Source organism: Podarcis gaigeae, assembly GCF_964106915.1.
Source record: "Podarcis gaigeae genome assembly, chromosome: 2".
NCBI lineage: Eukaryota > Metazoa > Chordata > Lepidosauria > Squamata > Lacertidae > Podarcis > Podarcis gaigeae.
The window spans coordinates 100,556,995-100,570,577 of NC_139679.1; the positions used below are offsets into that span (position 1 = coordinate 100,556,995).

The 13,583-nt window shown below is 43.3% G+C and overlaps 1 protein-coding gene and 1 long non-coding RNA gene across 5 annotated transcripts in view; both read right to left on the reverse strand.

Moving 5' to 3' along the window:
• Nucleotides 1–13,583, reverse strand: part of LOC310838267 — a 466,315-nt gene that overhangs the window by 354,395 nt on the left and 98,337 nt on the right. The gene's annotated exons all lie outside the window — the stretch shown is intronic.
• Nucleotides 1–13,583, reverse strand: part of SLC25A26 (solute carrier family 25 member 26) — a 144,340-nt gene that overhangs the window by 116,804 nt on the left and 13,953 nt on the right. For all 4 annotated transcript variants that reach the window (XR_014560647.1, XM_083725202.1, XM_083725204.1 and 1 more), the window contains exon 3: nucleotides 12,191–12,300. Coding sequence is in view for 3 of the 4 variants with exons in the window: in XM_083725202.1 (XP_083581328.1) it covers nucleotides 12,191–12,300 (110 nt within the window). In the remaining variant the exon portion in view is untranslated. The remainder of the gene's footprint in view (nucleotides 1–12,190; nucleotides 12,301–13,583) is intronic.

A 13,583-nucleotide genomic window follows, 5' to 3' on the forward strand; every position in this document is an offset into this window, starting at 1 on the left:
CTCCAGAATTTTTATCATTTTAACTTGTTTTATGTGAACTTGTTATCACAGGCTGATATCATCCATCACTCCTTTTTTATCTCATCGGCTCATCACCTAATCAGAGGCAGGCAGGTTGGGATGTGATCAGAAAGAATGATTCAAAAGACCATCCGCATTACAGCCGCCGCCTCATGACAGAGACAAAGATATATCTGCGCTCCTGTCACAGCGTGAACCCACACCCTCGGCCTCCGAGGGAGGCAGCAGACACAGCCTGCAGACAGATGGCTGCCAGCGTCACCAAAGGTCTAATTCTTTCGCTTCTGACATCCTAAAAAAAAATATGACCTAGCTTCCCTTTCATATACTTCCACAGCTCCTGCGGCAGAATCAGAAGTATGCAGGAATAAAACATTCTGAAGTTATCCGCAGGGGAAAGAGATGAGGAAAAGATGGGCTGGACAGATTGCCAAGCTCAGAACAAGAAACTCTCCAGCCAAATTTAAGGCCTAGCCACTCGGCTGTTTTTAAGATGGTGGGTGGTAATAACGTGGCTTGAAGCAATTCAGATAGGGACTGCAAAACGCTTTTGCACTTTAGAAAAAACTAACGCTGGTTATTTGGATCGCGGGTATCAAGGATTTTCCCTCAAGGAAAGACACTGCTGGGAGGTTTTTTCCACACGAGACATAACCAGCTATGTTCTTAGATAAATAAGGTATACTATTCATTGTATCGAAGGGACGCAGGTGGCGCTGTGGGTAAAAGCCTCAGCGCCTAGGGCTTGCCGGTCGGCGGTTCGAATCCCTGCGGCGGGGTGCGCTCCCGTCGTTCGGTCCCAGCGCCTGCCAACCTAGCAGTTCGAAAGCACCCCTGGGTGCAAGTAGATAAATAGGGACCGCTTACTAGCGGGAAGGTAAACGGCGTTTCCGTGTGCGGCTCTGGCTCGCCAGAGCAGCGATGTCACGCTGGCCACGTGACCCGGAAGTGTCTCCGGACAGCGCTGGCCCCTGGCCTCTTGAGTGAGATGGGCGCACCAACCCCAGAGTCTGGCAAGACTGGCCCGTACGGGCAGGGGTACCTTTACCTTTACCTTTATTCATTGTATCAAATCATAAATTTCAACGGAAGTAACTCATAAAGTTCAACAAATGAACAAAGCAGAAGACCCAGTGGATCGGATCATTCTCTAATCATTCTGGGCTTCATCAGTAGTTAAAGCTCATATGTGATATTACAGGACAGTGGATCTTATGGCAGGTCCGCAATAAGATTGTGAAGGAGGAGACTGGGCTTCATCAGAGGTGACTACCCAATAGCCTTATAAAAGATGTTGGGGCAGCCTAGCTTTGTGGAGGACCCTCTGATACAGAGTGAGTGTGTGTCTCTGGAGTGACAAGTGCATTTTCCAATCAACCTCTTAGCGGGTGGGCGAGCCCACAGGGGAACAGCCCTTTAGATGAGGGCCAAGCTGAGCTGTTCATGGCTGCACACTTGGATTACTCAGGTAATCTTGATGGACAGGTCATTGTGCATGCTGCTGTTGTCATGCAAGCTTTGAGGCAAATATTGCATTTTGTTATTGGGGAAGCATAAACTGCATAACATCGGAACCATTTTAATCCATGGAGGCCCAAGTGGCGCAGGTAACCTTGTGATTGGACTACCGCAATGTGCTCTGTGTGGGGCTTCCCTTCTGACTGGTTCACGAAGACAGTACCATCCTGTTCACCAGTCCACAAAAAAGTATGCATTTTTAGTTATTTTTTAAAAAATGTTCATAAACAACAAGAGTTTGCCAACAGGTTGGAGATCCAAGTACAGTGGTACCTCAGGTTACATACGCTTCAGGTTACAGACTCTGCTAACCCAGAAATAGTGCTTCAGGATAAGAACAGAAATCGTGCTCTGGCGGCGCGGCAGCAGCAGGAGGCCCCATTAGCTAAAGTGGTGCTTCAGGTTAAGAACAGTTTCAGGTTAAGAACGGACCTCAGGAACAAATTAAGTACTTAACCTGAGGTACCTCTGTACTGGAGCAGCCAGGGTGGGGTGGGGGAGTATGCACCCCAGGAAAGAAACACATGATAGTGTGAAAAGGTAGGCATTGGAGAGATTCCTTGGCTGGCTGGTTATGTATCTGACAGATTCTAATTTGCTGGTTTCAGCCTTTAATTGTGTGATTAATCTGCTGGCGGCATCTGCAGCTCTCTGCCTCTATTCATCTTTATTTACAGTCAATTTCCAGCTGCAGCCTTAATTTGAGCTTCCTTCAATATAACTGCCCTTCTTCTCTGTATTCTCCACCAGGTCCTAATGGCAGGAAAACACATTTTCTCTGCAGCCCCCCCTTTTTTTTGCCAAATGTGATCCTGTTTAGGAGCCCTGGCAGAACATCCAGCATTTGCATGACACAAAGAGTCTCGAGTAGTTTGTGAATATTTCAGAAGCTAGCATGATTCATTCAAGAGACAACTCCTGCCGAGGCCTAGGTTCTGCAACTTGCAGAACACCACAATTTTGCAGCCAAGTGTTTCAATGACTTTACGACATAGCAGCTTAATCCCTGTACACAGAACGCATTTACGGAGCATGTGTTCACATGCAATTCACTCAAGGTACAGTGCCCACTTTGGAGATTGTTTGCAAATACAGGAGATCCAGCCAAGATACGCAGTCAGGCCATATTGCTCAAGCTTTACAGAGCAGGGGTGCTTCCAACCTGCCCACACTTTGGAGATCCGATTCAGACCAGATGCCTGTCCCTATATGACAGAGAGAGCAGATTGCAATGTGGAAAGCTAGCATGAAATGGAGCAGTCTTGCCTATAACTCTTTGCACTAACACAACAGCTTTCTATATGTCAGAAATGTTTGTGATAGTGAACATTTAAACACAAAAAGGCTCTGTCAGCATTCTGAAGTTGCAAAGGTAAAGACCCTTGGACGGTTAAGTCCAGTCAAAGGCGACTATGGAGTGCGGCGCTCATCTCGCTTCAGGCCGAGGGAGCCGGCATTTGTCCACAGACAGCGTTCTCTAATAAGTACAACTTGGTTTTGAGTGAGAGGTATATGCTACGCTGACCGGGATTTGGATTGAGACCGTGATTTGCGGAGAGGAGATTCCTAGTGGATTAAACGGAATAATTTAAACTGGATATAAACTGGATCTCCAGTAGGATTAATCTGGACAATACGCCTTTAAGGACAATACGCCTTTAAGGACAATACGCCTTTAAGGGTAGTGAACCTCCATCCCCTGCGTGACCCAGGTGTGGATAATTAAAGTGGTAAGAGAGAAGATAGAGTGAAGTGAAAGAAAACACCCGGGCGTTGTGTGAAGTTAACTTATACTTCCCGATTGGCACTTCTCCCCGGAACTATCGCCCCCCGGTGTTTTGGGACTGAGTGTGCATGTTGTTTATTTCTATGTATAATCGGGAGTTTTAAGAGGGAAGGAAGAAAGAAAAGGGTAAAGTAGTCAGTTAGCGGAGGGGGAGATTGGACAATTTGATAATGATGGGGAAGAATGGGAAGAAAGTGGGCGGGACCCCGGGGGAAAGGAAGACATCCCGTCAGGAAGAAATTAAAGACCTGGACAATCTGTGGGCAAAAATAAAGGAAGAATTTAAGCAAAATGAATTATACATGGAAAGTAAATTAGGGGAGATACAAGAGATGATTGACAAAAAAATAGAAGGAGCAGTTGGAGAACTCTCAACTAAGATTCAAGATCTTTCTGCAAAATCTAAAATAATTGAGGAATCTAATAAAAAATTACAGAAAGAGATGAGAGAACAGAAAAAAGAGACAGGGAAGATGAAAGAAGAGTTAAGAGAGCTAAATAAATCACAAGATAGGATCTGGGACAATCTAGCCATGGCAGATATGCGGCAAAAACAGCTTCATCTAAAATTTAGGGGAGTGGCAGAGGAAAGAAATGAGGATATAAGAAGGAAAATGATTAAGGAACTCTCCAAATGGCTGGGTTTAAAAGAAGAAGAGATAGCTCTCACAATAGAGAATGCATTTAGAATGTCAAGACCCCAGCATTTAAAAAACAACAAATTTCTGGGGGATTGTCTGGTGATATTTAACTCACTGGAAATGAGAAATTTAATCTTAAGGACGAGCTACCGTAACAAATTAAGAATCGAGGGAAGGCCTATTATTATTTATAAAGAAATACCAATTAGGTTGTTACGAAAAAGAGAAGGATATAGGCAAGTGGTAGCCGTTTTAAAGAGAAACGGAATACAATTTAGATGGGAGTTCCCAGAAGGGATCGCTTTCTTCTATAAAGATAAAAAATTCAGACTGACGGAAATACAGGAGGTGGAGAAGTTTATGAGAAGGTATGAAAGAGAGCTGGGAAAGGCAGAATATAAAGCAAGGGGTAGAGAAGAGGACGAGGAGGAGGAGAGAAGGAAGGGACAGGAGAAAGAGGAGGGGAAGGGAGAGAGGATGATGGAATCAGGAGAGAGGATGATGGAATCAGGAGATGAAGAAGATGAGGCCGTAGTGGGAGAAGGGGCGGCAGAAGAGGAGGAGCTCCCAGGAAACAAAGGCGTTAGATTTTAATTTGAGACCTCGGTTAGAGGCAAAGTAACCGACAAAAAGTAAACAATAGCGGATATTTTAAAATGTTTATCATGGAACGTGAACGGGTTGAACGAGAAAGCTAAAAGGAATAAAATTGAGAAAGCTTTGAAAAACAAGAAATACGATGTAATCTGTTTCCAGGAAACACACATAGCCAAGAAACATAGACACATCTTGGTGAATAAAAAACTGGGAGTAGAATTTATCAATTCGGGGGTAAATAAGAAAAAAGGAGTGGCGATTTATGTTAAAGAAAAGTGGGAGCCTGTACAAATCTGTAAAGACGAGGAAGGCAGAATATTGGGGATTCAACTAAACTTCCGGGGGGAAAAGATTAATGTAGTGACAGTTTACGCCCCGAACACAAACAGAGCAGAGTTTTTTGAGAAACTTGAAAGTATATTGTTGGAACTTGATCCTTATAAATTAATCCTGCTTGGAGATATGAATGCTGTGCCAGTTCCGGGTATGGACAGAAGTGAAAAACAGGGGAAAATAAACCGGGGGAAACTCCCGAAATCCTTTAGCAACTTAGAGGAAAATTTAGATCTAATTGACATTTGGAGGCATAAAAATCCCACTGCTAAACAGCTCACCCATTACTCTGAACCTCACCAGAGCTGGGGCAGGATTGATCAGATATGGGTGACAAGGGCTTTTTCGTGGAGAGCAAAGAGATGTGAAATACAACCCAGGACACTCTCTGATCACTGCCCCTTGGTTTTGGAAATAAAAAATGAATTAAAAGGACAGTATAGGTGGAGGATGAATGAATATTTATTTGAAATTGAAGAAGTGGTGGAAAAGGCTAAAGGTACCCTGAAAGATTATTTTGAGTTAAATTTGAATAAAGACACCCCTATAGAGACAGTATGGGATGCCAGTAAGGCGGTATTAAGGGGCTTCCTAATACAACAAAACAGTTATAGAAGGAAGCTAAGGGAAAAAAAGAAGGAAGATATTCTTGCCCAACTGAGAAACTGTGAAAGAAAATTGACTATAAATCCGACAGATGAAGAGAGTAACCGAGCTACGAAAGTGCTGCAGTCCCAATATTCAGCTATATTAAATCAAGAGATAGAATGGAGAATTAAATTTACGAGACAGAAATATTTCGAATCGGCAAACAAAATGGGGAAGTTACTTGCGTGGCAGTTAAGAAAAAGAAAGAAGCAAAATGTGATTAACAAATTAGTAGTGGAGGATAATATCATAGAAGACCCAGGTGAAATAGAAAACAGGTTCATCAATTTTTTCGAAAAGTTGTACGAAAGAGGAGAAGAGGATAGCTTAGAAATAAAAAATTATCTGGATCAATGTGGAGGGAAATATTTTACAGAAGAGGACTGTGCACAATTGAATAAGGAGGTTACAGTAGATGAGATTAAGGAGGCTATTAGTAAGATGAAGAACGGAAAAGCCCCTGGACCGGATGGTCTGCCCTCAAAATACTATAAAATGCTGGTAGAACTACTAGCGCCTGTGCTTACGGACGTCATTAATAATATTTTTCAAGAGGGGAGGATTCCTGGATCTTGGAAAGAAGCATATATTACTTTAATACCAAAAACTGAAAATGAAAAAACAGATATAAAAAACTATAGGCCAATTTCATTATTGAATGGTGATTACAAGATCTTTGCATACATCATGGCAAATAGGCTTAAGAAACATCTAAAGAAATATATCCATAAAGACCAAGCAGGATTCCTCCCCGGAAGACAACAGAAAGATAATGTCCGTCACATTTTAAATATCATTGAGTATTTGGAGGTGAGGCCAGATGTACCAGCGGCCCTGATCTTTATCGATGCAGAAAAAGCCTTCGATAACGTATCCTGGGAATTTTTACTACAGGGACTGGAAAAGGCAGGAATAGAAGGTTCCTATATGAAAGGCATTAAGGCAATTTATTCAGGGCAACAGGCCAGGCTGATTATTAATAATAATTTGTCCAAACCCTTTCCGATTATGAAAGGTACAAGGCAGGGATGCCCTTTGTCACCCTTGTTATTTATTATGGTTTTAGAAACAGTTGCAAATAAAATAAGGGAGACATCAAATGTAAGGGGAATAAGAGTTGGGGAGAAAGAATATAAATTAAAGGCCTATGCCGACGATCTGGTCCTATCCTTAGGGAACCCAGCAGATAGTATCAGCAGAGCAGTAGAACTTTTGGAAGATTTCGGTAAACTGTCTGGATTTAAATTAAATAGGAAAAAACCAAAAATTTTAATAAAGAATTTGGCTGAACAGGAGAAAATTCGGTTGGAACAAAAGATTGATATTAAAGTTGTGAATAAAGTGAAATACTGGGGAATTTGGCTATCCCCGAAAAATATTAACCTGGTGGAAGATAATTATAATAAGATATGGCAAGAAATTAAGAAAGACATGGACACCTGGCACAGATTGAAACTATCATGGACAGGGAGGATGGCAGCGATTAAGATGTGTATCCTACCGAGACTGTTATTTTTGTTTCAGAACATCCCAGTTATCAAAGGTACCACTTGCTTTAAGAATTGGCAAAAGATTTTGGCCAAATTTATATGGCAGGGGAAAAAAGCTAGAGTTAAGTTTAAATATCTTACAGACTCAAGAGAGAGAGGTGGCTTTGCAGTCCCGAATATAAGACTCTATTATGAGGCAGCCTGCCTATGCTGGATAAAGGACTGGGCCACCTTAAGGGATACAGACCTATTAGATCTGGAAGGTTTCGATATAAGGTTTGGTTGGCATGCCTATCTATGGCAGGAGAAGGGCAGGGTGCATAGAGGCTTTTCCAACCACATAATCAGAGGATCTCTACTTGAAGTCTGGAATAAGAATAAAAAATTGATTGAAAAAAGTATCCCCTGGTGGCTCTCCCCAGTTGATATCATCAAAATAAAGAAATTAAACATGACAGGTGAAAGGTGGACGTATGAGGATCTGTTAGTTAAAACAGAAGAAGGGTGGAAGTTAAGAACATACGATGAGTTGAAAGGTAGGATTAAGGAGTGGCTACACTTTCACCAAATTAACGCACTGTGGTGTGAACACAAGAAACTGGGAATGGGTGAAAAAAAGTCTAGATTTCAAGTGGAAATTTTAGAAAGCGATAATAAACTCCTTTCCAAAATGTATAAACAACTATTGGAATGGGACACTAAAGAGGATGTGGTGAAAGGAGTTATGGTCAAATGGGTTAGAGATTTAGGGCACGAGGTAGGATACGATAAATGGCAGATCCTCTGGAAGAAGGGCATGAAGTTTACAGCATGTGCAGCCCTATGTGAGAACTTGGATAAAATGATGTACCGATGGTACCTGACCCCGGCAAAATTAAGGAAGATGTATAGAACTGTAGACAATACTTGCTGGAGGTGTAAAGATAAAGTAGGGACCTTCTTCCATATCTGGTGGACCTGTGATGTGGTGAAGAGGTTTTGGGGACAAATCTATGAGGAGTTAAAGAAAATTTTGAAGTACAATTTCCCCAAGATACCCGAGGTGTTCCTCTTAGGCATGATTGGCGAGGAAATAAAAAATACAGATCAGACCTTCTTCCAATATGCTACAGCCGCGGCGAGGATCTTAATAGCAAAAAAATGGAAATCCCCCGATATACCCACGATTGGAGAGTGGCAGGTGAGGTTATTTCAATACATAGAATTGGCGAGATTAACACAAAGCATTAGGCATTATAATACCGTAAAATTAAAAGATGATTGGACTAAATTTCTAAACTATATCGAGAACAATCTTGGAATTAAGAACCTAACAGTAGACGATAATTAAATCCTACGACGTTTAGAGCTATAGTAAGAATAACTGCAGAAGATATATGAGAGTATATAATCCTAAGCCGAGGTGAATGGAAGTCGACTATGTGTAAGTGTAAATGTCAAAGTTTCTTTTTCTTCTTTCTGGCTTGTATTCTTGTTGTTTGCTCTTATTTTTCTTTTCTTCTTTTTATTTCCTATTTCTTTTTTTGATCTAGATATGTATATTACTTTTTTGGATCTGTGTATATGTGTATCTTTCTTAAATAAAGTATTTTATAAGTTTCAAAAAAAAAAAAAAGAAAGACAGCGTTCCGGGTCATGTGGCCAGCATGACTAAACCGCTTCTGGCACAAAGGGGCACCGTGGTGAGTGCCAGAGCGCACGGAAACGCTGTTTACCTTCCCGCCACAGCGGTACCTATTTATCTACTTGTGCAGGCATGTTTTCGAACTGCTAGGTTGGCAGGGGCAGGGACCAACGCTGAATAAACTTCTCAATAATGCTCTCATGCGTGCAACTTTCACTGTGTGGATTCTGCTGATAGAGCGTGCATCAGTTCTGGAATGTGGCAAGCTATTTTCTGGAGCTCGTGTCGCTAATTGCTGATACTGCGTGTCTACGGGAGATTGATGGACGTCCGGAGACGACATGGGGCCATGATGGGCTTTATCTCCCTGGCAGTATCCCAACAGACAGAACAATGGGAGCTCACTCTGCTACACGGATTCGAACTGCCGGCCTTCTGATCAGCAAGCCCAAGAGGCTCAGTGGTTTAGACCACAGCGCCACCCGCTCCCTCCTGTGAAGTTGTACCCTTCTAGAAAGATTGGTGCCATTGTTATAAGAATTCTTAGGTCTCAAATATAGAATAAATGTTCATAAGTGCACAAGAAGAACACACATACATAAGTGTATAAACCACATGTCTGTACAATTCTGAAGCCATCCTGATTCTTAATGACATCAAGATGGACCCTGAGGTCCAGTGCTGAGGGCCTTCTGGCAGTTCCCTCACTGCGAGAAGCTAAGTTACAGGGAACCAGGTAGAGGGCCTTCTTGGTAGTGGCAGCTGCCCTGTGGAACACCCTCCCACCAGATGTCAAAGGAAAAAACAACTACCAGACTTTTAGGAGACATCTGAAGGCAGCTCTGTTTAGGGAAGCTTTTAATATCTGAAGGACTATTCTATTTTAATATTTTGTTGGAAGCCGCCCAGAGTGGCTGGGGAGGCCCAGGCAGATGGGCGGGGTATAAATAGTAAATTATTATTATTATTATTATTATTATTATTATTATTATTATTATTATTATCCCAAATATTTCCCTAACCCTCTCCAAAAAATCCCTGCATTGCAGGGGGTTGTGCTAGAATGTCCCTTCCAACTCTACAATTCTATGAATCTATTACTCCAGTTAGAATCTACCGCTTGTGTTATTTTGCATGCAGCCCACTAGTTCTCCATTCTTTTGTCAGAACCCTCAAGAAAAACACTTAGAATCAGGAGCCGAAAGCTGGTGCCCTGCACAGATCTGGAGTTGTCTCTCAGTGCATCTACCTAGCCAGCTCTGCACTTGTAAAGCAAAAGAGCATGAAAACAACAACCAGCCGGTGGTAACCAATAGGATTCAAGAGCGTTGCTTCCCTACTCACATGAAATCCCATGGCTCTGAAACGCCTCCAGCTTCAAAGCTGGGGAGATAACGGAGGTAGCAGCAACGACCAATTTTGCAGAGGCGGCTCTCCTGCAGGGGCACGCCCCTGTTTGCCACAGGATAGAAAATCACTTCCCCCAAAGGTGCCTAGGAATCCAGAAGAAACGGCAGACACAATAATCTCCTAATCAGCACTGCATTCTAGAGAAGGGCAGCAATTTGGCAATTGCTCAGCTGGCCAGAAGATGCTAAGAGAGGCGCCTTCGCGATTCTGGCACACAACAGCCCTGTTTAGGGAAGTTTTTAATGTTTAATGCTGTATTGTGTTTTTCATATTCAATTGGGAGCTGCCCAGAGTGGCTGGGGAAACCCAGCCAGATGGGCGGGGTATAAATAAGTAAATAAATTATTATTATTATTATTATTATTATTATTATTATTATTATTACTTGTGCTTCTGGCTCATTCCTTGCAGAGCCGCTGGTTGCAACCAAGCAATTAAGACATTTGGAGGGATCTCGAAATAATAGCCTTTCCCAGTGGTTACAGCTTGATTAAAAACCTAATGACTAATCAATAAAACTATAATTACAACTTTCACCATTTTGCCTGCAATTTGGGACACGCCAAAAGAGGGGAGGGATCAATCAAGTAAGAATCGATAGGGAGTGAGGAGGAGGGGAATGGTTCTCCCCCTCATTTGCCTCACCTCTGAGGAAACTGAACCAAACTCCAAATTCAAGTATTTTGCAGCCTGGCTTCTTATCAAAAAGAAGAAGAAAGAAAGAAGGACGTGTTAAAACCGCCACATACAAACATACGCATTTTAGAAGGCTTCTGCACAGTGCTGCATTAACAGGGAGACCGTTGCCCTGAAACGTAACTGATGTTCTAAAGGAGGTCTCTATAGAATATGCTTCCCTTAAGAAGTAATGGGATCCTGAAGCCTCAAATAGCAAAGCACAATGGTACCTCAGGTTAAGAACTTAATTCGTTTTGGAGATCCATTCTTAACCTGAAACTGTTCTTAACCTGAGATACCACTTTAGCTAATGGGGCCTCCCGCTGCTGCTGCACTGCCGCCCCACGATTTCTGTTCTCATCCTGACGCAAAGTTCTTAACCTGAAGCACTATTTCTGGGTTAGCAGAGTCTGTAACCTGAAGCGTATGTAACCTGAAGCGTATGTAACCTGAGGTACCACTGTAGCTGCAAACTCCATCCCCGCCCCGCCCCGCCCCGCCCCGCTAGAAAGAACATGGTGCATCTGAGACACTGCAACTCTTTCTGAAGGGCTCAGTGGAAAGCAACGGATGCATAGCTGCAATGTTTCCCTGGAGGGGAGGCCACAAGTGTCTCCTGCATCTACCGCCAGAGGCTGTGAAGGACAGCAGCAGCAGCATGACAAAGTCCTGGCCCAGGAGGACTTCGACGCAAACCAATTGCTAAAACTTTCAGGCCAGCAGAGAACCAGGGCAAAACTGTACCACACTTTTCTGTATATAAGACACCCCCATGTATAAGACGCCCCATTTTGGGGGGCTCAAATTTAAGAAAACGGGGGGAGATGGCACAAACGGGGGGAGATGGCACTCACCCACATACATCACAAAATCCACCTCTCGTCTGTCCCCTCACTGGCAGAAGCTGCCAATCGCCCGCCCAGTCGTCAGCCAATCAACACCACCCACTTATGCAGCAACCAAGAACACGCACAATAGATACTAACAGCTGCGGCAGCAACCAATCAAACATCCACCCTATGTACTACCCATGTATAAGATGACCACCATTTTTTAGAATGATTTTTAAAGAAAAATACCTAGTATTATTCATGGAAAAGTACAGTACATAGAATCTCCCCCCCCCCCCCAGCATAGTAACTCTTGTGTATTTTATTGCATTTTAAATATATTTTAAAGCTGCCTCAAGATCTTCCGTTAACTGGCAGGATATAAACACTCCAGAAACTGAACCTGCCCTGCTTTAGACCTCTTGATACTTAGGCATCTTGTCCCTCTGGATATAGATCAATGCTACCAATGGGTTCGTTTTCCTTCCAAAGCCTATACTAGGCAGCCAATGGTGGCAGAAATCCCTTGTAAAATGACCCCCTCAGTCAGGCATGCATCTGCGCACTCTCCCCCATCCCCCTCTTGTGAAAAACAGATTCAAACTTCTACTTACTACTTCTCCCAAGGAAGCGGCCAGCATGTGCGTGAGAGGAGATAAATATGGAGAGGCATCTTTGCGGAGCGTGGCTTTTGTAAACTCGTAGGTGGCAAAAAAGGCAGCAGCTGAAACAGAAGACAGAGTGTCCGTTAAGCTACTCAGGGGTCCCCTCCGATAGCACATGCAACTGTGGGTGCAACGTCAACTACACTTCAAGTGCTATAAGGTGAAGATCTCCTAGCATCTCGCCCAAGGCAAGTATCCAGACAAAATCCCTGCCCCACCGCACATCATTCAGAATGAAAATCTCCAGAAGCAAGTAGAAGGCAGTGGCCTTCTAGCAGTGCTAGAAAAAAACCTACAGTGGTACCTTGGTTCTCAAACGCCTTGGTACTCAAACAACTTGGAACCCAAACACTGCAAACTCAATGAAGATTTAAAAGAAAGGTGGGGAATTAGACTGCAGACTGTACATGAATGAGTAATTCAACATTCAAGTCGGACTTCCAGGTGTTCAGAAACACCAACTCTAGTCACCTTTTATTGTAAATATTCCCTTTTACTTAAAAGGTAAAGGTAAAGGGACCCCTGACCATTAGGTCCAGTCGTGACCGACTCTGGGGTTGTGGCGCTCATCTCACTTTACTGGGCGAGGAAGCCGGCGTACAGCTTCCGGGTCATGTGGCCAGCATGACTAAGCCGCATCTGGCAAACCAGAGCAGCACACAGAAACGCGTTTACCTTCCCGCCGGAGTGGTACCTATTTATCTACTTGCACTTTGACGTGCTTTTAAACTGCTAGGTTGGCAGGAGCAGGGACCGAGCAATGGGAGCTCACCCCCACGTGGGGATTCGAACCGCCGACCATCTTATCGGCAAGCCCAAGAGGCTCGGTGGTTTAACCCACAGTGCCACCCACGTCCCACCTCCCTTTTCCTTAAAAAGCCACAAATCCAAAATACCCAAATGGTGGCATAAAAGTAAAGTTAGAGGTTGAAACCACAGCAGTAGCATATTTACTTGAGTCTAATGCAACATGAGTCTGACCAAACTGCGGGAGGCAGTGGAAGACAGGAGTGCCTGGTGTGCTCTGGTCCATGGGGTCACGAAGAGTCGGACACGACTAAACGACTAAACAAACAAGCAATGCAACATCAAATCCAATGTGCACCTTAATTTTCACAACGTAATTTGGCCAGAAAAGGTGCACATTAGATTCAAGTGAATACAGTATTATGCATGGAAAAGGGTCTAAAAATCTGCCTTCTGTCCAATCAAAGGCCATTTAAAATATCTAACTCTTGCTGCATCCCAATAAACGGAAAGCAATTCAGAATGTAACACTGTAATCCATTTACACAACAACCTGTGCGTAAGTCCGACTGAGCTCAACTGAATTGAACTTCTG